Genomic DNA, 22,047 nt, shown 5'->3' with positions numbered 1-22,047 from the left:
ACCAATCCTGAGCTGTCTCGACACTTTGCTTTTCCATTATAATCCCTGCTGCCTTGCAGTTTTGTGTGGCAGAAGGGTTGCTGTTATATCAAGACTCCGCGGAATTAGCTACCAAGCCAAGTGGTGTAATAAACTATGTCTGCAAAAAAATAAACCGTGCAGTGGCATCTTAGGGTCTGACTGGTTTATTACAGCATGTACTTTGTGTGTAGAAAAATGCCAAATGGCCTGCAAGTACTGGTGCTGCTTACTGTTGTTATTTTTTTCTGCTTGCCTCTTATCAAAGAGCATTTATTTATTTTATTTTATTTTATTTTATTTATTTATTTGATTTTTACTCCGCCCCTCTAGACCATGTCTACTCGGGGCGGCTTACAAAATAAAACAAAACAGTATAAAAATATATAAAATCATAAAATTACAACTACAATTTCAATTTAAAACAATTAATTTAAAGAGAGGATTACCAAGATGGAATAGCAAAGAAAAAAAAAAGAGAAAGACTTAATTGACTGGAGGGAAGGCCTTCTTGAATAACCAAGTTTTTAACTGGCTTTTAAAAACACCCAGTGAGGGTGCCAGCCGAATTTCTGCATGGAGAAAAAGGAAGGGGGAACGCCCCCCTCCCACCATATGTGGAATGCACATACATCTGCAGTAGCCAAAGGGTCAGAAAGTAGCAGTGATGCAAGGATATCACGGAATAGTGGTGACACTGAAACAGGACTCAAGTTCATTGCTCAGATGGTGTCTGGGTTTTCACTTTTGAGTTTACTCCCTATCCTGCTTCACTGATCGGTGCCTGAAATCCTGCTGCATAGTGCAGTATATTGCACTAGAGTAGGACCATTGAATCAATGGGGGTTTGGTGAGTCAACTTTGTTAGTCAATTCAAATGGGCTTACTCTAGTTGATGGCTTGCTTTAGGATTGTAACTCAACAACTAGAGTAAACCCATTTGAACCAGTGGAACTCATGGAGGAGTTGAATCATAGAATTGTAGAACTCTCCCCCCTGAGCCTACCTAGTGCAAATTACTAGGCTAGGAAACAGGATTTCCTTGGGGTGGTCCGATTCACATTTCCCTTTGCAATGTGTGATTGGTGCGGGAAAACAATTGCAAGACTCCCCGAGCCCATAGTATTTCCTTTAAAAGGATGGAGGCTCTTTGAAGCTCCAGTGGCAGTGGGAGCAGCCCTGGGTCTTTCCGGCATCTGTAAAGCCACCTGAGAACCTCTGGCACCCCCACCTCCAGCCCAGTCAGTGGCCATCACAGCAGGGGTGGACAAGAGAATAGAGCGGCAGCCTCCGAACGGGAATCTAAAGAGGTATCAGATGCTTCTTTGCCTGAGGTTCATGCCCATATTGGATCCTGGCCTTCAAAGCTCAAAAGGGCCACAGGCTTCTTTGGTTTTTGGAAACTGTGTGTCAGATGTTACAAGGCGTGAGAGTGGAAGACTTTGGTGAAGTGAGGCAATTTGATGGCAGACTTGAGTTCTAGAAAATTAAGAGAAAATGTGCACGGCATGCCATCCCACTGCCACTGTTAACTCTCTTAATATCTGGAGATGTGACAAGTTAAACATTCTGGTGTGTGATGGAATTTCTTAGGAGCCACCAGTGAATCCTTTTGCAGTATATTCTTTGCCAGATTTAGAATCAAAAACTTGGATGCGACCCATAGATAATGTAATTTCTGTCATGAATCCAGAAATCTCGTACCTATCATGCTGGTGACAGATAGCAGTTTAACCATTTTTAAAACATCTGAAGGAAAGGCATTCACTCTTACGGGCTCATTCTCTCTACTACTCTCCCTATTATACACCCCTATTCTGTTAACAGCAAAGAAGCCTGCTCTAACAGAGCTTGGAAACCTTGGTATTAGATGTGTTGCCAGCAATGCTGTGTATGAGGGTGGGGAGAAATGTACGTTTTGCCATGAGTTGAGGTCATCTGATCCATTTCCAATAGAAGCAAGGGAGCCCTGTTCTCCTAATCCTTAAAACCAGCCAAGCAGAAGGAGAATTACATCAGGGTTTATTCTTAGTTCTGCAAGGGCTGCAGATTTGCCTTTGCTTTGTGAGAATGTGCATATTTTAGCTATTTGTTTTGCTGCAGAGAGATTTGCATCTTTATAATATCGTGGCAGCCTCAGATCAACTTGCTGATTAAAATTAGTTTTCAGCAGTGGGGGAATCCTCCTTTCCAGTTGTGCTTGACCCATAATGGGGATGCTTTAATCCTTTAAATAGCCTGGAGAGCTCTGTTCCCAGGGGCACCACTGAAACCTTCTTAGTCGTAAGTAACTGCAGCTACTAACAGCCCAGCGATTGCCCCTGTGCTAGCATGGTCTTTCACCGTTTAATGTATTCTTACTTCTAAGGATATGACTTAATCCATAACTGCTGGTGATCCATGGCCAAGATGGTTTTGTTCTTGCGTGAGAACATGCACATAATTCCCCTGCTCACATTCTCGCCACTGAGAATGGGATTGCTTGGGAAATTCTGTACAGCCAGTCTGAAAATACATGGAAGCTGCCTAAGGTTGCTTACGCGTAGTTCCTGTTAAAACTGAAAACTTTCTAGTGGGTTGTGTCACCAAAAGGGTTCCTGGTGAGTACTCGTACCAGTAGCCTTAAAGACAAAACCCGCCTTGCTGTGTTGCTCAAACAGGATGAGGGAACATGTAACAAATCTTTCTCTTCCTGTCATATGGGGGGGACCCTTTGTTTGCACAGTGTGGCAGTAGAGAATGAGTAGTATGAGAGGCATCAAGGGAAATGGGGTAGTGTGGCATACAGGCTTACTGGGTTGGGACTGTGCTTTTCCTGCTGGGTGCAACAATATGTAAACGTCCTTATAGCAAACGAGATGGCTGTAGGATGTATTGCTCCAGAATGGCATGCCCACATGTCTAGCCTATCTCCCCAAAATGGGACTCAAGGCAGGTTACGGTAATCGTTCCTTGGTTGCCAAAAGCCATTCAGAATGATAAATGGTCTGTCTGCCAGCGAAAGGACAACAGGGAAGCTTAGCTGCTGTTGGAGGACATTCCAGGGTCAAGAAGCAGATACAGTGGTGCCCCACAAGACAATGTTAATTTGTTCCATTGAAATTGCTGTTTTGCGAAAACATCGTTTTGCGAAAAGCGTTTCCCCATTGGAATGCATTGAAATCCATTTAATGTGTTCCAATCGGAAAAAATAGTCGTCGTCCAGTGAAAATCGCCCATAGGGAAGCCATTTTGCGAAGCTCTGATCAGCTGTAAAATCACTGTCTTGTGAAAAACGGAAGTGCCGATGAGCTGTAAAAATTATCGTCTTCCAAAAAATGGTCTGCGAAACACGGACCAAATCATCATCCAGCGAAATCCCCCATAGGAAAAACCGTTTTGCGAATCGCTATAGCGATCGCAAAAAGTCATTGTCCTGCAGATTTCCCAGGGGTAATCTTCTAGCGGGGCCCCACTGTACCTGGAAACCCCTCTGTGTGATGCCCATACTTGATCTAGGAGGGACTGCGTGGGAACTGTTTACATTTTGTGTGCTGTTGCTGTTCGTGCGACTATTCTTCAGGTAGTATCAGTTAAGACACAGGGGTTTTCATGATCCAAAGTGTAAAGAACTTTTGGCTGTGCAAAGTCTCCTTCCCTCAGTAATGGCTGAAAAGTGGAAGCTTGTTGGAAAGAGTAGATTGGGTTTGTTAGAGGTTACATTTGCTGAACAAGGGCCTACCGTTGTTCTGCTGTTCTCAAATACTGTATCTTATTGAAGTCTTCAGCCGTCTGTGACTGGCTATGTTGAGCTGCTTCCAAAATTGGCATGACATTTGATTTATACAAAGCACTTAGGTCAGCATGAAACCGTTCACAGCACTGCAACTCCCCCAGAGATGAGATCCCATATGCAGGGGGCAACTGGGGAGAAAATCTGTTTGGCATTGCCACTGAGATGAGATTGTATATCAGTCATCGTCTTCTGCGTATGGAACCGTCCCCAGTCAGAACAGAAAACTTGGAAATGTTAGATGATATGAGACAAAAAGGAGAGATGAGAAGGGCACCATGAGCTCCCCCCCCTTGAATAGTGAATAACAAAATCTCCAAAGGGAAAGGAAGCTTTCCATTATTAAATACTGTATATTGATGAGAAGTAACTCAAAGATTATGCATCAAGAGTTTATCATTTTTTTAATATTAGCTGCAAGGTACGAAATGGTGAAGCAATTGAAGGAGGGATCTAACATTTGCTTGGAGAGTTGGGACTTAGCTAGGTCTTTAGCAAAGCTGACCTGACAGCTACAGCAAGCCAAAGGGCAAACATGTTCCTTTAAATGATTGGTTGATCAAGGGGATTTTTAAAGGAATTATTGTACTCTGTTGTTTTACTTTTAATACTGCTTTTATTTATAATGTTTTAATATACAGTGGTGCCTCGCTTAACGATTGCTTCGTATAACGAAAAATTCACTTAACGATGGCTTTTTCGGAGTGATCTTGTGCTTCACTTAACGATTTTCCCTATGGGCGATTTTGCTTAACGATTTTGGGACCATGCTTCACTTAATGATGACAGTTTTAGGTCCCCTTGTTTCGCTTAACGTTTTTTTTTACAGCCCCGTTTTTGCTATTTTTAAAATATTCTAAAATGTTTAAAAAATGTTTAAAATGCTTGGAATCATTAGTGCACCTAATAAAACCTTCGTTAACTTAATTTGGCTTTGTTCTGAGTATTTTTGAATTTTTTGTGAATTTATTCCCCCCATTGAAATAGGCTTCAATGCATTTCAATGGGTTTCGCTTAACGTTTTTTCCTATGGGGATTTTCGCTTAAGGATGGTAATCCGTTCCAATTGGAACGGATTATCCGGTTTTCAATGCATCTCTATGGGAAATGGTGTTTCGCTTAACAATGTTTTCACATAGCGATGTTTTTTTTGGAACCAATTAAAATCATTAAGCGAGGCACCACTGCATATGTTTAATTCTTTTTTAGCATTGGAATGAATGAATGAATGAATGAATGAATGAATGAATGAATGAATGAATGAATGACATTCTTATGGTAAACTGGTATCACTTTATTATACCTTGTGATCAAAGTGTCTCTTGCGAACAGGCACCAGCTTCCCATTGGTGATGTGTGGAAAAAAAACATTGCTGGTCATTTGTTGGACCTTTAGAAAAAAGAAAGTACATGGGAGAAATTGGTATATTACTTCTAGCTTTGTGAATTTTTAAGACATTAGAAACCCTTTAGAATCAATACCACAATTTTCTTATTTAGCTCTTTTGTGAGAGATGAAATAGATTGTGCTAGACATGAGAGCCTTTTGAGTGTCAACCAGACCACTTTGACTGGATGTGCCAGATATATGTTGCGTTTGACCATGCTGTGGCTAATTCAACCTCTGCTTAAATAAATTTCTTGAACTATGCTTTCGTTGCTGTCATCAATTGTCTGTAGTAACGTCTGGATGTTAATGTAGTATTCTGTGCATCCTAATCTGGCACAGCATATGTACTCTTCATATCTGTCTCAATATTCTACATTCTCTCTCAAACCATGGGGATTTCATCTGCTCTAGCTGCTTTGAATTTGTATCTTTAAAAAAAAAGGTCTCTTTTTTGTTGAAAACCACTTAGAGTCGTGGCTTGCCACTAGATGGGTGCTATAAAAATTTAACAAATAAACACATCTTTGGTTAATCAGTGTTAAATGCTTATTAATGTAAGTCTGTGTCATGTTGACTGTATGGGGTACAGGAAGCCAGATTTAGGCTAAATATCAGGAAAAACTTCTTAATTGTTAAAATCAATATGACAGGGGAACCAATTACCTCTGGAGGTGGTGAGTGCCCCAGCACTGGAGACATTCAAGAGAAACTTAGACAACCACCTGGCAGATATCCTTTGATTTGTATTCCTGCATTGAGCAGGGGGTTGGACATGATGACCTTATAAGCCCCTTCCACCTTCACTATTCTGTGATTATATGATTTAAATAAACACAACATTTAAAAAAAATCTTAAAAGAAGAACTATAGATCAGAATTCAGCCCACAAGCCCCTTGCTATTTTTGTGTCAAAATAAAGAAATGGGTTGAGAAACATTTCTTGGGTAACCAAAAAACTTACAAACCAGGTAAGCTTTTTTAGTTTATAGAGCTCATCTTTTAGGCTTTGGTAGAATAACATTTGGGTAAGAGTGTTTTAAAAAAAATCCTAGCCAGATGGAGATAGAGATCCAGGAGGAGATTTCAGTTTCAGAGAACAGAAGTGTCAAGGTGTTGGTTTCCAAAGACCAAAGCCTAGCTGGGACTTAGATCTGCCCATTGTCTTAGACAAGATACACAAAGAGGGAGCAACATGGCACTCTTTGTGTCAGCAAAATTGGAGATAATATATAATTGTCATGTTAGGTTTACAAGGTCAAATTAAACCAATTTGGTTGGTGTAGCTACTGGGGGTGGGTGGGGGGAGAGGCATAGTCCTCCCTGAAGTGGAACCTTGTGGCAAACCTTCTCCTCTGGCAATAGACCCTGACCCAGGTGGCTGAGGTTCTCTTAGATACTGGACTAAGATGGCTTTTGCATTGTCCAAAGCAGTATTTAGTATACCGAGAGGCTGAGGAGGAAAGGAGGCACAGAAACCACTAAAAAGGGTCATGGAAAAATACTGCATTTGCTGTATGTTGTTGTTCAGGATGAGATGACTGCAAATTTGGGCTTGACCACAACCAAGGCCCTCACTATCCTGAGAGACCAGCTGTCAGCACTGCTGGAGGGGCATCAGAAGGAACGAAAGAAGGTGATCTCATGGAAAGTAAGTACTGTATAGCAATTATAGGAGCCCAGGCTAATGCGTTTTGCGTGATTCTGAGTTGTTTTTGAGAACGTGTTGCATATTTGATTAGAGGAGCAGAACTGTGTTTTGAACCAGGGAAGATCACTAGAAAAAGCAAGACATTTCTCATTGCCAAAGGGATTGGATGCCAGTCCCCTTCCACTACATGAAGCCAGGGTTGAGTCAGGAGCAGCTCCTGTCTTCCTGAAGTTGATGAGGAGAGGAAAAGAAGGCCGAGCACTTCCAGGTTGCTGCGTGCCCTGGTGGGCCCAGAGGCCCATCCTATCCTGCTTTTGATTGTCAGTGACCTGGCTTTGTTGTCAGCCCATCTCTCTCTTGGTTGTGCAAGAAGTGGAGAAGATTGCACTTACTATGGCAGCTCCTACACTTTTTTAGTGTGGAGAGGCCAGCATGTAGAACTGGCAGTTGGGACTGTGAGTCCATTGCTCCTTGGTTGAAACCGTATGCATGGGGGGGAGAAGGAAGTCCATGTGCCTTATACATAAATGGTGGAGAGTATAATAATCTTGTGTGGGTTCTGTTTGTTCCACAAAGGAGATTGACGTCTGTCCTTATCTCTCCCACTCTTTGTAGCCAGCTTGGGCCAAGTCACAGTTCCATTTTCTTGAAGTTGTCTTTCCCTTGGCTTTTCCGTTTTTTTAAGGAAGTGTGGAAGAGCAGTTTCCTGTACCATGGCAACCGTTGTTCCTGTTTCCATTGGCCAGGGGCATCCTTGATGTTGTTGACTGTGGTGCTCCTGCTGTGTTGTTATGGGAGCCAGCCGCAAGGAAGGTCTGCTATTTGTTTGTTACTTTCTTTCTTGATCATTAATTAATTAATTATTAAATTGTTTATCTTCTTTGCATTCTCATGTGTCCAGGTTGCTAAAAGTAGCCAATAGTCAGCCATCAAAAACACACACACACAAAAAGAATGTTCAGAATCATTGTTATTTGAACTGAAACAACAGGCAGCACAAATTCAGTTGGAGGAGCAACAGAACCAAGCAGTGCCACTGTAAGATTAAAATCAGGGGGCAGCTTCTATCCAGGTCAAAAGTGCATTGAAATGGTATTATCTCAGTGGGCTATCTAGAGTGCAGGTTGACTAGAGAGCCACACGTACTCTGGAGCAAAGAGTTCCACAACATAGTTTGCACTGTGACCAGGGAGACCTTGCTGTGTGCTTTTACAATAATGGGCTATGGAATAAAGCCGCCTCTGAAGATCCAATAATATGGATGGATTTATAGGAAACATGGTAGTCCCTTGATTTCAAACCAGCAGAATGGCAGGGTGTCTGAACAGCTACCTAGTCTCCTGTGGCCCTGCATTTAATTCTTCTTCACTCGCCTTCTCAATGCCTTGTTTATGAAAATCTCCCAAGTATTTTTGGAAGGGCTGTCGGTGGAAAATTTGCTCATCTGCATTTTAAGTCGAGGTGAACATCTAGTTCATCACAGAGTTCAGATAACTGCCGAGCAGGAGGCATGCCTTTACCCCGGGTGCTAGAGCAAAATGACAGAGAATTTATGGAGTTTTTGCCTGCAAGATTTCACGCTGTGATTGAAAGCTATGAAGGGCATAGCAGCTACGTCAGGCATTGGAAGCGCTACAGCTCGCATGAATTATGTCATGTGTGAAATGGTTGAACCTATTTGCATATTGAGATGCCTGTAAAAAGAGTATTTTGTACTGCATGTTGAAGCACAGCCATGAACAATTGGCACATCCTCTTTGTCTGTGATCCTTTCATTTTAAATGTGCCATTTGTTCATCAAGGGCACCAAAGAACTCTTAAGAAGATTTTGCAGTCCAGAAATTTAAGAAATGCAATGCATTTAATGAGTTTTCACATGATTTCTTTTGCCCTGAACTCTTAGCTTGTGTTTCTGTGTTTCTTCTTCAAAGAATTGGAAGACATTGTAGAGCAGCAAGAAAGTCATCCTGTGGCTTTTATGTTGCTTTTCTGTATGCTACAAGATATACCACTAAATCTCTGATATGCCTTCCTTTTCCAGTACCATGGTTCCATGTTTATGGTGAAATGGAGAGTATAAGTGAGGAGGAGAGTGAGAACATGGAAAAGTGGAGGATGACAAAGCCATGTTCATGAACCCAACTTGTTTTGTCAGGCAGGGTTTTTCAATGAAGCAGTTGGGAACAATTCAGTGCGTGGACTCTTTTCTTTGACTTGCTTGTGGTCATGATCCCTTTGTACCCAAGCCTAGAGAAGTATCATTGGGACTGACATGGCCTTGCCATCCTTCCAGGCCTCCTAATTGTCCACTGGCCTGAGAGATCCGAAGCCAAGCCTGTCGGTTGTACTATCCCTGCCTTTATTGCAGTGTGCGCACACACACATTGTTTGAATTCACTTGATTGTGGTGGCTGACCAAAGAGATTTGAAAATGCCTTGGCTTTTGAGCTGAAACCAGAAATTGCTCTCCTTGGGTCAGAACTTGAAGCCACTCGTGTTAGAGAAAGCATTTAATTCTTTTCTTTCACTGCCTGTCACTGCCGTTCTCCCTCCCCCCCTTTTGAACAGTGAAGGTTCTGAGATTGTGAATGCCTTGGCGCTGTTCCTTCTGGTCCTCCTTGATCTCTTTGTGATTGGCCGGCAAGAGAGGTTGAAGCGCCGTGAGGTTGAGAGGAGGCTCCGGAACATCATCAGCAGAATAAACGGTGAGGACCTCTCTTCCTCCTCAGCCCTCTTTGTTTTCCTGCATGTCTCTTACTTTCCCCTTATTTTTAGCAGCAGATGATGCTCTGGAATTATGGCCCATAGCCATTTCTCTGAATTTCCTAGACCTGCATGTTTTCCACATCGGTCTTATGGCCCCCATGGTCTCTTCCTCCAGCTCATGCTTTTGAACGCAGAGTTAAATCAGACCTCCTGTTGGCTCTGATCGTCCTCCCTTACTTGACTCTCCATTTTCCCATTTCTGTCGCAGTGGATTTTCTTTAAGATCATGGCAAAAAAGGAGAAGTGATAAACTCCTCTCCTTTTCCATCCCTGTGATCTTGTTGCTGTTCACCATGTAGATATTATAAACTCCATGCTAATTGCGTTTCATGCAATTACTGCATGCCTTGTTAGGTCCTGAGATGAGTCCATGGTGGATGACTGCCAAGGTGGAGCCGTGGCTTCTCATTCAGAGACCTTCTCGTATTCTGGGCTTGGGGTCATCATTCCTTCCCTGTTCTTTTGCATTTCAGATGTCTTGAAAGATGGCAAAGAGCAGACCTGGGCAAATGCCATGTACCCAGACCTTCACCTGCCCTTTGCCCCATCTTGGTCCCTCCACTGGGTCTACAGGGATGGCCATCTTGTCAATCTCCCAGTCAGCTTGTTGGTCGAGGGTGATGTTGTTGCTCTGCGGCCAGGGCAGGAGTCTTTCACTTCTCTCAGGGGGATTAAGGTAACTGATATTTCTGTTCCTTTTGTATTGCACTAATTAGGATATGAGTGCCATGGTTTAGCATGTTAGTAACAAGAATTTGTGTCCACTCTAGAACATTGAAGTGTTGATTATTTCATACAGTTTTCCCGTATCATGTTGGGAAGCATTTAACAAGCATAATTGATACATTCTGCCATCAACTCTAGAAACATCCCATAAAAGTAGCATCTGTAAAGCCACAGTGTAAAACACTCCCAAGTATCATGATGGAAATTAGCAGGCCATTCCCTGCCCTTGTTGGACTTAAACAAAAAAACCGGTTAAAAACAACAACAACAACAACACAGCATGCCTAATATCAAAACCACAGATAGACTGAAATCCTGTTGCTTAGAATAGTACAGTAAGTCAGAACCAGAGTTGGCCCTTTGAATGGGCTCCTCTGTAAATTCCACTGATTCAATGGCCTGCTCTAGTTGCAGCTTATTATGCTAAGCAATAGCATTTCAGCCAGTACATCCAAGAAATTGTGCTTTGAAAGCAAGTTAGGATATTTGCATCATGCAAAGAACATGTTATAATTGTAGCTCTAGTAAGTATGTGCTCCCTAAACAGACATGTGGAGGGCTCCTAGTTGAGGACGGCTGCTCAGAACCTTCCAGCAAGCTGGTATTAAAGTACTTGGCTTCTGACCACATTTAGTGTTCTTTCTCTTTCTTCCAAATTTCTTTATCCAATTCCGAGAAGATTGGTACTTTTGGGCACATGAGAATGAAGGTAGTGATTTAAGAGGTCTTGGGTCCTTTTGGAATGGGGTTGAGTGAAGGTGGTTTGCCAGATGTTGCTGGACTGCACCTTCCAGAATTCCTTCTCCTGTTGGCTGTGAGGTTAGGGTTGATGGGAATTGCAGTCCCAACAGTATTTGCCATCCTTGGTTTAGAGAACAGCAAGTAACGGAAGACGAGTTTGTTATCAAGTTGTGAAGCCTAAAGAGGGCAAAACATATGCAGTAGGGCTAGGAAACTATTTTGGTGCAACCACATTCTTCCAAAACTGATGCATTTGATGTGCTGACGTTAATATGACAATGCTGGTAAACAAAATGAGTTTTGCCCAGTACTGTTGCTTTGAGAAGCAGGAGCTTCTAGAATTTTTCTTGAGCTGCTTATCTGTTTTTCAGCTTTCAAGGAACTTGCCTTTTTTTTTAATAAATAGGATGATGAGCATATTGTCTTGGAGCCAGGAGATCTGTTCCCCCCCTTTTCTCCTCCACCCTCCCCCAGTGGGGAGATGAAGAAGGGACCTCAAAATCCCCAGCTATATCGACTGTTTCGTGTCACCAAAACACCAGCAATTGACAACGTCAGGTAAGTTCCATACCAGGCAAAAAGTTAGAACAGACTGCATTGTTATGTATTGCAACAAGGACAACACAATATTTTGATACGTTGGAGATGAACACAATTTATTTGGCATATCCTGTTACCTTCGTCTTGTGAAGAATGCATCTGAAGATACAGTGGCATTAGGAGGAGGGGTCTGCCATCCATGAAAACATGTGGCAAAGAAAATGTGTTAGTATTTAAGGTGCCACAAAACTATTTTTCTGGCTGCAACAGATGAAATTTGAGGAGGTGACGAGTACTCACAGCATTTCTCATTCACAGTTATTTTCCGAGCAATGTCATGCGGAAACTCCCCCCACTACTGGTGAGATCTTCTGGTTTAACACTCCAAAATGAAGTTCCCAAGAAGTCCCATGAGATTCCCAGGGGAAAAAAAAACCCTCACTACAAATGCAAAAAGGGATTCAACCCTCCCCCTCCCAATTTTTTCTGCGAAAGCAGAGAGCTGCAATATACACATTCCTATGTACAGCCTGACATGTCTTCCACTCTGAGAATTTTTAGGACTATTCAGTATTCTTCAAGAGGAGAGGAGAAGGAGGAGTACAGCAGGATTGTCAGAAGAGTCACTCGTGGGGTCCATTTTCCAATTCATTTGACCATAGAATATATTATAGTCATAATAATGCCTGCCAAAATGTTGCTTGGTAGCAGGGAAATACCGTCATCTGACTGAACCGTTGTTGGGATGGAAGGTAGCAGTTTGATCACGTGCTGTTACAGTGGTTGACTGGGAACTGTCCATTTTGTGAACAGAACTGGGCATCATCTTAAAATGGTTGTGAAGTAGGGACCCTGTATAAGATCTCCAAGGTGTCTTCTTTTCTTTCAGGTCCTGTTTGGACATGGCCTTGTCACGCCCTGTGACCGCTCTGGATAATGAAAGGTTCACAGTACAGTCAGTGATGCTCAAGTTTGCCGTCCCTATTGTGCTGGTAGGTCCTACTGCTGCTCGTGACTTCTCTTGATCTAGTGAGGTTCCTGATGGCTGAGACGATCATGGCTGATGTAGCTTCCTATGTTGACATGCAGTAGGATCACAAGGTAGCTTGGGAGAGAACCTTGGAAGTCTTCAGTGCTGCGTATTTCATGTGTAAGATGGGGACATTTTTATCTGCAGAAAGCAAGGGCCATAGAGAGGGAACACCAGCTGCAACTAGTCGATAATGGCAAGGCATGCACCCCAGGCTCAGGACTTTGACTTGAGATGACGTGATTCCAGTTGTAGGATCAACAAGCATCAAATCAGTGAAGAAGAAAAATGCAGAAAGTCAGGTGTAGAATGAGAAAAAAAAAGATGACTGTTACACAGAGCTAACTCATTTCTAAACCTCTACTGTACCTTCAGGAGCTGGAAATGTAAGAAATTACATTTGAACCAAGCAGAAGATAAGAGAGCAGATTTTTCTTGTTATCTGCTCATTTAGCTCCCTGAGCCAGTACCAAGTTACTTGCACAGACAGCAAGAAAAATCTGCTATCTGAACTTTGGTTGGTGGTGGATTCCTTTAATTTGTGCTCATAATCCACTAAAAACTTTGTCAGCTGCATGTAAATAACTATTAAAACTGACCTGATTTGGGTCCAGTAGTACATTGCAGCCCTGCTGTTCTGTCTACATTTGAACACCGTATAGGAGAAAGTCTTAGATTTTTAACCTACTGTGTTTTCAATAACATGGAACTCTGTCACTCCTGGGAAAGGCTGCACCAAACCTTAGATTGGGCCAGGGAGGCTCTCATTGTGTTAAGGCAATCATAATCTGAAGTTATGTTCTTTGATGGGAGAATTGGACGTCAGGGAAGTTCCTTTTTTTTTTTTTAAACATTATCTCCCAGAATGACTCAGCTGTAGCATGTATAGAAGACAGCTGTGCCTGTCTGGTTGAGAGCCGAGACTGAAGCAGTGGCTTTCTAATTTGGCGTCTTTCCTTCAACAATGCAGGTTGGTTTCCTGGTCACCAATGCGATGCGCTTTGTCTTCATGGCTTCTGGAGTAATCCCTTGGCAGTACATGTTTTTCCAGCTGCAGGTAAAGAAAACAGTGTTCTTGCTTCGTCCAAGCTATAACTAGTTGTCTTTTACCATATAAGTCAGCATACTTCTTCTAGTATTCACTATTGAGTGTTCATGCATGCAGCTTTCCTGCAGTTCCCCTTGCTAATGTTCAGGAAAAAATTACTTTTCATGCAGACATATATTGAGATGGAAGGCACCTTTCACATGCACTGTTAACTCTTCCTTTCGTTAACCTTACCTCTTCCTCTATATTTATGTTTTCTATATATAGGTGTCCAGGGATCTTTTTGGAAGCTGAGTAGGGCCCTTACGAACAGCCCATCAGTTTCAGCCCCCATTGTCTTCTATCCTTGTCCCTTTGGGGCTGTCGTGCAACCTCTTTCCTCTGCAACTGATGGTTATACTAAACAGTGCATCATGATGCCTTTGCAGGTTAATGGGGTACTACCCATCCTCCCATTGCTGTTTCCTGTCCTCTGGATTCTTGCTACTGCCTTTGGGGAAGCCAGAGTCCTGGCCCAGATGAGCAAGACCTCACCCACTTCCCTGGTAGGTATTCAGCGGTAAGGGTAGTACTGGAAGGGAAGGGAAAGAGTAGGGGAAGGAAAAAGATACCTGACAGAGACTTAAGAGAGGGCCTTCTTAGTGGCTGCCCCCAGGTTGTGGAATGCTGTTCCCTGTGAGGCTGGCCCCCTGTCTCCTCTCTCTTTTCAGTGGCACTTGAAAAACATTAGTATTTATTATGTAATTTTAACATAGCTAGTTGCCCGACGCTTCCTGCCATCTTATCCTTATAAATGTTTTCTTACGCTTTTAGACTTTCGAATTTGCTTTTTATATGATGATTTTAATATTGCCATGTATAATAACTTTTTAACGCTTCTTGTATCTTGTTTTAATTTCTGTTTCTTTTTTATGATCTGTGAGCCGCCATGAGACTTGTTGCCAGGAGAAAAAACAGCATAAAAGTGCAGTAAAGAAAGAAAGGGGGGGGGGAAACAAAACAAAACACTACACGGTCGAGTCAGGAGAGCAATTCAGAAGTGTTTCCCAAGGGTAGGACAGATAAATCAGGTGGGCTTTTTTGAGTGGGGAGTTTGTCCCTGTTAATCTCTGAAATGGAATCAGCCTGGGGATCAGCCCACTTGGGGTGGCCGAGAAGCCTGCTGCTGGCAACTCTTTGCCTGTGAAGAGCTCTTGTTCCAGAGGCCCTGGGCAGCAGAGAGCTGGTACGTCTTAAGTGGTTGCCTGTACCAGCTGGCAGTGGCAACTGGGCTCGAATTTAGACTGTTCTGCAAAGATTTTACAGTGGCTGAAATTTCGTTGCTGTGTTTATACATGTTGAAAGCAAATGATGGCATACGTTTCAGTGCCTCCGACTGGCAATTAATGAGGTCCTGCTTGGGCTCCTGAGCATGCGACAAGCCAGCATCTGCCCTGCTGCCCCTTCCATGAATCCCAGTAGTGATTTGCCAATTGCTAGGGAGAAGTGACTGAACGTTACACCGTTTGCCTTATACATGCATAACAAAGTAATAGGATTTCACCCAGTAAGTGAGTAAGTCTGTGAAAGATGCCATGTTTTGTATATACAGTATTGGCCGAATGAAGGAGAGAAAATACGTGGCGGGTATATTTTTGCAGTCTCAGAGTTTGTTAGTGCTAAGAATATTAGGATGACTTTTACTTTGGGTTATAAAGGTTAATCTGTCACCTGATTCTTACTGAAGTTTAGAAGTAATGCAAGAGCTTTACCTTTCTGGGATATTGAGAGCATCATAATGCCATTTTAAAAAAAATACAGAAAGCTTAAAAACATTTGAAGATTAAGAAGTAATGTTCGCTCATAAATCCTAAAATGCTGTTTCTTGGGGTCGTTGGAGGGATTTATGACCATTTTTGTGTCTTTAAATCTGTTGTAAAAATTAATGAAAAACTAGTATGACTCGTAACACATTACTAACATAAATGCTTTTTTAAAAAAGGTAGTGGGTCAAGGCAACAAAGTAATTAAGAAATTGTCCGTTGACCAATTACATTTAAAAAATAACAATCCAAGCTCTGAATTTCTTACTTCTCCCGCTGTTCCTTCTGTCCTCCCTGTTTACCTGCCCTCTTTGCTCTCTCTCTCTCTGTCTCCCTCCCTCTCTTCTCACCTTCTCTTGGTTGTTTTAGGCTGATGGTCTTCATATTTTCCATTTCCTTTCCCCTCAGCTTGTTGCCAGAACCTCCATCCCCAGTGTCACATATATACATCTGCCCGGTTATTTTTGGCTTTGCCTTCTCTACCCATGAAATCCTGTTCATTCTTTCTCCACAGAGGTGGTTCGGGACTTTCCCTCTTCCTTATCAGCGTGTACATGTGTTTGGGCCAGTTCCCTTTTGGGAGCACGGAGCTTCCTTTCTTGTGTCTTTTTTCTTCCAGGTCTCTTTGGAGTGTGACAGGGTTGGGTCACCCTCTCTAGCTTCTTGGCTCATGAGTCTTCTTGTCTTTTTCTTGCTCTCCATTCCTCCCGCTTGTCTCTCTTCATCCCACTTCCCTGCTTTTCCTCTCAAAGTCTTGGTGCTCTCTCTGTACTTGATGCCCTTCCCCGTTCCTCACCCTGTGTCTGTTTCTTCACGTCATCCTGATCATTGTGAAACGAGTAAGACATCCAGTTCTGCCCAAAAGCTGTTGCCTTCAATCTCTTCACCAGTCCAGGATGAATCTCAGGTTCCCCTCGTGGTCTCCGTCTTTACAAGAGACTCAGAGAAGGCTGTCTCTTTGACTTGTTCATATATGGGTCAAAAATTAAAAATTGTGGCAGCCTTCTTGAGTTTGCCCAGATACAGCAGGCCCTCCAGAGGGGAGCCCCTTCCGATGTTTCTGTCTCCCACTAGTGAATGATATGTTACAACGGTGTCCCTTGTGCATTGCTTTTTAAGCAGTTTGGAAGTAATCAACCTGTTCTCTTGCTGCAGCTGGCTAAGTTCTCAGAGGATACACTCAGCAGCTACACAGAGATGGTATCTTCCCAGGTACAATTTTATTAGCTGGCCTTGCGTCTTGTTTTTTGTGCTGTTTCGTGCTATCCTTTCTGTCCTCTCTCTTTGTGATCTGCTTGCCCACCTCATGCTTATTTCCTCTTGCTGATGCCTCTTGCTTAATTGGTATTTTTCATTGTGCTATTCTGTTGTACTCTGCATGCCGCCACATCTTCCCTATGTGCTCTGTCTGCAGAGGATGTTCACAATATCACAGTTCCTTTTTCCTCTTCTGAAGGTAAAAGGCCAGGGGCTTTATTCTGTGGCTGCCTAGAATTTTTTAGAATCTAATTTATGCAAGCTGTATTTCAAATCCTTTCTGGCTAAGAGAGATTGGTAAGTATTAGAGGGATTTGAACAGAAGAAGAAAGTATGCATAATTTTTGTGTACGTAAGTAAAATATTATGTATAGTCATCTTGGGGTCTTGTGAGGAAATATGGGACAGGAACATGTGTGTATATCTGTACAGTTGCATTTGGAGTATTTATGTGAAAACCCATCTTGATATCTAAGGGGCCACTTGCATGTGTTGATTGTATTGTCCAAAATCATTTTGGGTAGGGTCCAGCAGTGCAGCGGGAATGTTTTCATTGTCAGTGACAAATTACTGCTGATTAAAAGCTTCCTTTTGCGATTTTGGAATGCACATGATGTTCTACTTTGTATGAGCAAGGTGCACCCTGAAATTGCAAAAAGAAATGCCAGATGCAGGGGAGGGGGATCAGGAGACAGGTCTCCGGTTGTCTCATGTAATCCCAGAGGCATCTGGTGGGGCCACTGTGAGATACAGGGAGCTGGACTAGATGGGCCCTTGGCCTGATCCAGCTGGGCTCTTCTTATGTTCTTATGAAGCCTTTAATTAGTGGCAAGCTGCCGCTGTTGATGACGGTTATTCCCACTATGTAGGCAGAGTTGTGCAACAGGATTCCAATCCCTGTATTTTTTTTTAAATCAAATTGAGAAAGAAAAAAAGAATGGAACAGATGGAACACAACTGACTCATGGAATTTCTAAGTACACTTGGAGTCTATGTGAGAAATCCTTTATATTTAAGAAGTCACTTGCCTTTGTTTACCCTTCTCCACCATTGTTCTCACCTCTGTGCTCAGACTTCATCCGAAGGAGCCTGTCTGAATTAAGAGGACATTTGGTCCATACTTCACTTTCACTTGCCTTAAATATAATTTAAGCCAAACTCATGTTTTTATCTTTTTTGTTTTATTTCTTTGCATTTTGCCTGCGAAAGAACAGCTTGTTTGTGGCACTCTTACTCAAGAAACCACATTTTTGGATTGTTAACGCAAAGCATTTGAGAGTGACCACTGGTTCTGTTGGAAAGAAAAGCTAAATCCCATATATTTCAGATTTATACTTTTAACCCAAACAGACTTATTTCCTGGGTCTTCTATATATGCCGATAGGCATCTCATGTCATGTTTTTGTTCTGTAGTCATGAGATCTAGGAATTTTGATTTAAAAAAAAAACTGCTGAAATTCTTGAAAGGAAGAGAGTTGGGTAGGAAGAAACCGTACTAGAGAGTCAGAAGCTTAACCTAATAGTTTCATATCCCTCTTGTGCTAAAAAGAAGGATTCGTGCACTTTGTAGGAAGGCAGTGGGAGACAAAGGTTACAAACTAATAGTAGCGGCCTGTATTGAGAGTCAGTATGAGGGTAGTGATTAGTGCTGGACTGTGATTGTGTTTCCGATGCCTTTGACCATGAAGCTGCCTGAGGGATTTTGGCAGGTCGGTCTCAGCCTGATACACCTCATGTGACTGTTGTGAAGATCAAGTGGGGAAGAAGAGAGTTTTGCATGCTGTGTTGAGGTCCCTGGAAGAAATTCAAGATGTAAATGCCAACAAAGAAGAACAACTAGCTAAAAGAACACGGGAAGGGCACTGCTGCATCAGACTTAGGACCAGTCTTAATTCAGTGTCCTGTTACCCCAGGCCTGGGCAGAATGCAGCCCAAGGGCCACATACGGCCTGCGAGCCGCTCCTGTCCGGCCCGCGGACAGTTTTGAGCATGAAAACCATTTATAGCTTTTTGTCTAAAGTTGATCAGTTGCTTATCTTTAACATACTGCAAAAAACCTCTTTAGTATTTGTGTAGATGAACAAGTTTAAAATAAGAACAATCATAACATCACTGTTTCATTTTATTTTTTAAATAAAGTTGGTTCGGCCCCCGAACACAGTTCAGATTTTTCATGTGGCCCCCTTATAGAAATTAATTGCCCACCCCTGTGTTTACCCCCTTCTTTTCAGCAAAGTGAATGTAATAAGGCTTAATCTTTTTCTAAGGTTTAGTCTACCTTTATCTAAAGATGGAACATCTGCCTCAGAATTGCTTCCCAAAGTTGAATCTAAAGCAGAAACCAGCTTTATCTGTTGATTTCATTCCCTGCTGTTTTTGCAAGGTTGCCTCAGACTTTAAATTTGTATACAGTGATGCCTCGACTTACAACCATAATCTGTTCCAGAAGATGGATGTAACTCGAAATGGTCGTTAAGTCGAAGCACCATTTCCCATAGGAATGCATTGAAATGCAATTAATCAGTTCCGGCCGAAGGGGAAAAAAAAAACACACAAAATCACTGCAAGACTAATTGGAAATGTGATTAATCCCTTCTGGCCGAAGGGGGGAGGGAAGAAAAGCAATCAAGCGTACAAGACCCATTGGAAATGTACAGAAAACAAATGGAGCAGATCGGAATGCACACAGAACAAAAGGGGCAGGTCGGAAATGCAAAGAAAACAAAGGAAAAAGCAAGGGAAGCATGCAAGACCCATCGGAAATGGGGGGAAACCCAAAAAGCAACCAAACCCTCCAAGACCCATCGGAAATAGGGGGGAAGCCAACAAACAAACCCCCCAAGACCCATCAGAAGTGGGAAAAATCCAAAAAGCACCCAAACTCCCTAAGGCCCATCGGAAATGGGGGGGGGCAGAACAAAAAACAAACAAACCCCCCAAGACCCATCGGAAATGGGAAAAAAACACTCCAAAAGGAACCAACACCCCCAAGACCCATCAGAAATGGAAAAAAACCCAACCAACAAACAACCCCCCATCACAGCACAGAAACATAACCCCTCAGCCCAAAACCACACTGCAAAAACACCCAGAACAGTTTTTAAAAAGCAGAAAACAGCACCTCACCTTACAAGGCAGCCCGAAGCCTCCCTGCAAACACACAAACACATGCTCACTCAGAAGCAGAAGGAGGCAGTCCCAAGCCTCCTCGGATCACATACTCTCTAACTCAGGGATTTTAAACTCAATTTACCTGGGGGCCGCTGGAGGCAGAGCCTGGGTGAGGCTGGGCCGCATCGGATTTTCCACCAAGCGGAGCAAGAGCTTGAGGAAGCCGCCCAGGAGTTTCCTTAGCCAGCAGACAGGTGGGCTGGCTGGCAGGCTGCAGTTCTGGATGGAGGGTGCAAGAGGTGCTGTCTTGGGAGAGAGCCGGCGAGCGAGGCGAGGCTTTTTTTTACTCTTGACAGCAGAGGATGTGTGGGCGCTTTGGGGGGACAGGCAAGGCAAGGGCCACAAACTATCATCTGGGGGGCTGCAAATGGCCCCCGGGCCGCATGTTTGAGACCCCTGCTCTAACTGCTGGGGCGAAAGAGCTACAAAGAAGCAGCCTCGTCGCCACCTACAGTTAGCAATTTGAATTTCCCACCTTTTCCCCCTGCCCTTTTTCTGTTCATAAGTGGAGGCTCTGGCCGAAGTTGAAGCAAATTTTTGCGGCTGGAGCTGGTCATAACTCGAAATGGTCGTAAGTAGGGATGTTCGTAAGTCGAGGCACCACTGTCCTGCTGTATATCTCTGAGCAGTCCTCAGTATAACATTAAGCAACAGAACCACAATGCTTAAACCAATCTTATCAAATGAGCCTTCTAAACCGAATCTTATGCCACATGCCTTTCTTTTCAGAATCTTATTACCATTCTGGCGGGCTTCTTCATGTGCTAGATCTCTTCACTTCACTTTTAGGAAGCAGTGCTTCAATAATGAGATTCTAAGCTGCACAATTACCTGTAGTCTTGGTTTTCTGGAACTGGGTTGTGTTTCTTAATTAAATATTCCCTGAATTTTCCTTACCTCTTAGCCCTCGTTTAGTGTTTCCAGTCTATAGTTGTCCAATTCGTGTGTTTTTTTTTCCCTGGCAGGAAATGATACGATGTATCTGGAGCCACTTCCTGCACGTTCTGAAGGGCAAGTCTCCAACCCTCACCTTTACATCTAGCTTGCTTCACAGTTTGGGATCTGTCACAGTAAGTATGATTTGCAAGAAGGGATCTGAACATGAGCACACCCAGTTTCCTAGGGAAGGATAGAGGGGGTTGCTTGTTATGGTCCTTTGGGTTAAGTATTTTGTTTCCTTGGCTGTAGTAAAGATCCTTCTGACCCCCCACAAGATCATCTATATTGCCATACATGGTTAGAGTAGTTTGATACTCCTTTAACAGTCCTGGCTCTATCATGCATGGATTTGTAGTCTGGTGTGGGGTTAGAATTCTTCCCTCCTGGATTCCCCAGAATTACAGCAGACAAAGCAAAACCCTTTACTTACCTGTACTTCTGGGGGGCTTTCTAGGCAGATTCTTGGAGAATCTGATTTGGAAGGTCCCTGACTGTGTGGGCAAGCTTCCTTGCACGACAGAGAATCTGGCCTCTTCAGACTGCTGTTCTCTGCACATGGAGAACAGTGGTTCAGCACGATGGGATGGCACACTCTTCCCCCTCATTACTTCAGCTGGACCGTCTTTGAATGCCTGCATGCACCCATTTGTTGACTAAACATCCTACTTGCTGTGGGTATCTTTCTTAGCGCTGAAATATTTTTATGATCATTTTTGCATGTTAATTTGTCGGCTATATTGTGTAGTTTAGCTGATTGACTCTTTATTGAACAGCATTTAGGAAAGCCCCAGGACTCGAAGATGCTTGGAAGGGGTCTTCCTTCTGCCCTCGATGCGTTTGAAAGCGAATATTGATGTGACTGATGTTTATCTGCCTTGGTGCTTCAGACACAGTCTTGCCAACAGTTTATTCTGTATCTCTGGGGTGTTGTGGGATGTCTTGGGCCTGTTTTTAGGTGCTTTGCTGTGTGGATAAGCAAGGAATTCTGTCCTGGCCTAATCCCAGTCCAGAGACGGTTTTGTTCTTTAGTGGCAAAGTGGAACCACCTCATAGCAGCCATGAGGACCTGACGGACGAACTCTCCACACGCTCCTTCTGCCATCCAGAAATGGATGAAGAGGTAATAAGAGAAGCCTCCTAGGACCATCAGAGGGTATTCAGTCAGGAGCCTCAAAATTCTGGCCTCATTTCTTTCCCCT

At 43.1% G+C, this 22,047-nt stretch overlaps 1 protein-coding gene across 17 annotated transcripts in view; it reads left to right on the top strand.

Annotated features, from left to right (window-relative positions):
- The window catches only part of TMEM94 (transmembrane protein 94), a 100,524-nt gene that overhangs the window by 44,599 nt on the left and 33,878 nt on the right, over nt 1–22,047 (top strand). For 8 of the 17 annotated variants that reach the window (XM_078386041.1, XM_020805061.3, XM_020805062.3 and 5 more), the window contains exons 2-12: nt 6,709–6,828; nt 7,514–7,641; nt 9,397–9,533; nt 10,068–10,270; nt 11,468–11,619; nt 12,491–12,593; nt 13,602–13,688; nt 14,108–14,224; nt 16,637–16,693; nt 20,875–20,979; nt 21,804–21,968. In XM_078386041.1, coding sequence (XP_078242167.1) covers nt 6,715–6,828; nt 7,514–7,641; nt 9,397–9,533; nt 10,068–10,270; nt 11,468–11,619; nt 12,491–12,593; nt 13,602–13,688; nt 14,108–14,224; nt 16,637–16,693; nt 20,875–20,979; nt 21,804–21,968 — 1,368 coding nt within the window. In that variant the 5' untranslated portion in view covers nt 6,709–6,714. The remainder of the gene's footprint in view (nt 1–6,708; nt 6,829–7,513; nt 7,642–9,396; nt 9,534–10,067; nt 10,271–11,467; nt 11,620–12,490; nt 12,594–13,601; nt 13,689–14,107; nt 14,225–16,636; nt 16,694–20,874; nt 20,980–21,803; nt 21,969–22,047) is intronic. The other 9 variants (XM_078386043.1, XM_078386045.1, XM_078386044.1 and 6 more) reach the window with 3 other exon arrangements.

The sequence above is a fragment of the Pogona vitticeps genome, chromosome 2 (assembly GCF_051106095.1).
Source record: "Pogona vitticeps strain Pit_001003342236 chromosome 2, PviZW2.1, whole genome shotgun sequence".
Lineage (NCBI taxonomy): Eukaryota > Metazoa > Chordata > Lepidosauria > Squamata > Agamidae > Pogona > Pogona vitticeps.
This window is presented reverse-complemented; position numbering and strand designations above follow the sequence as displayed.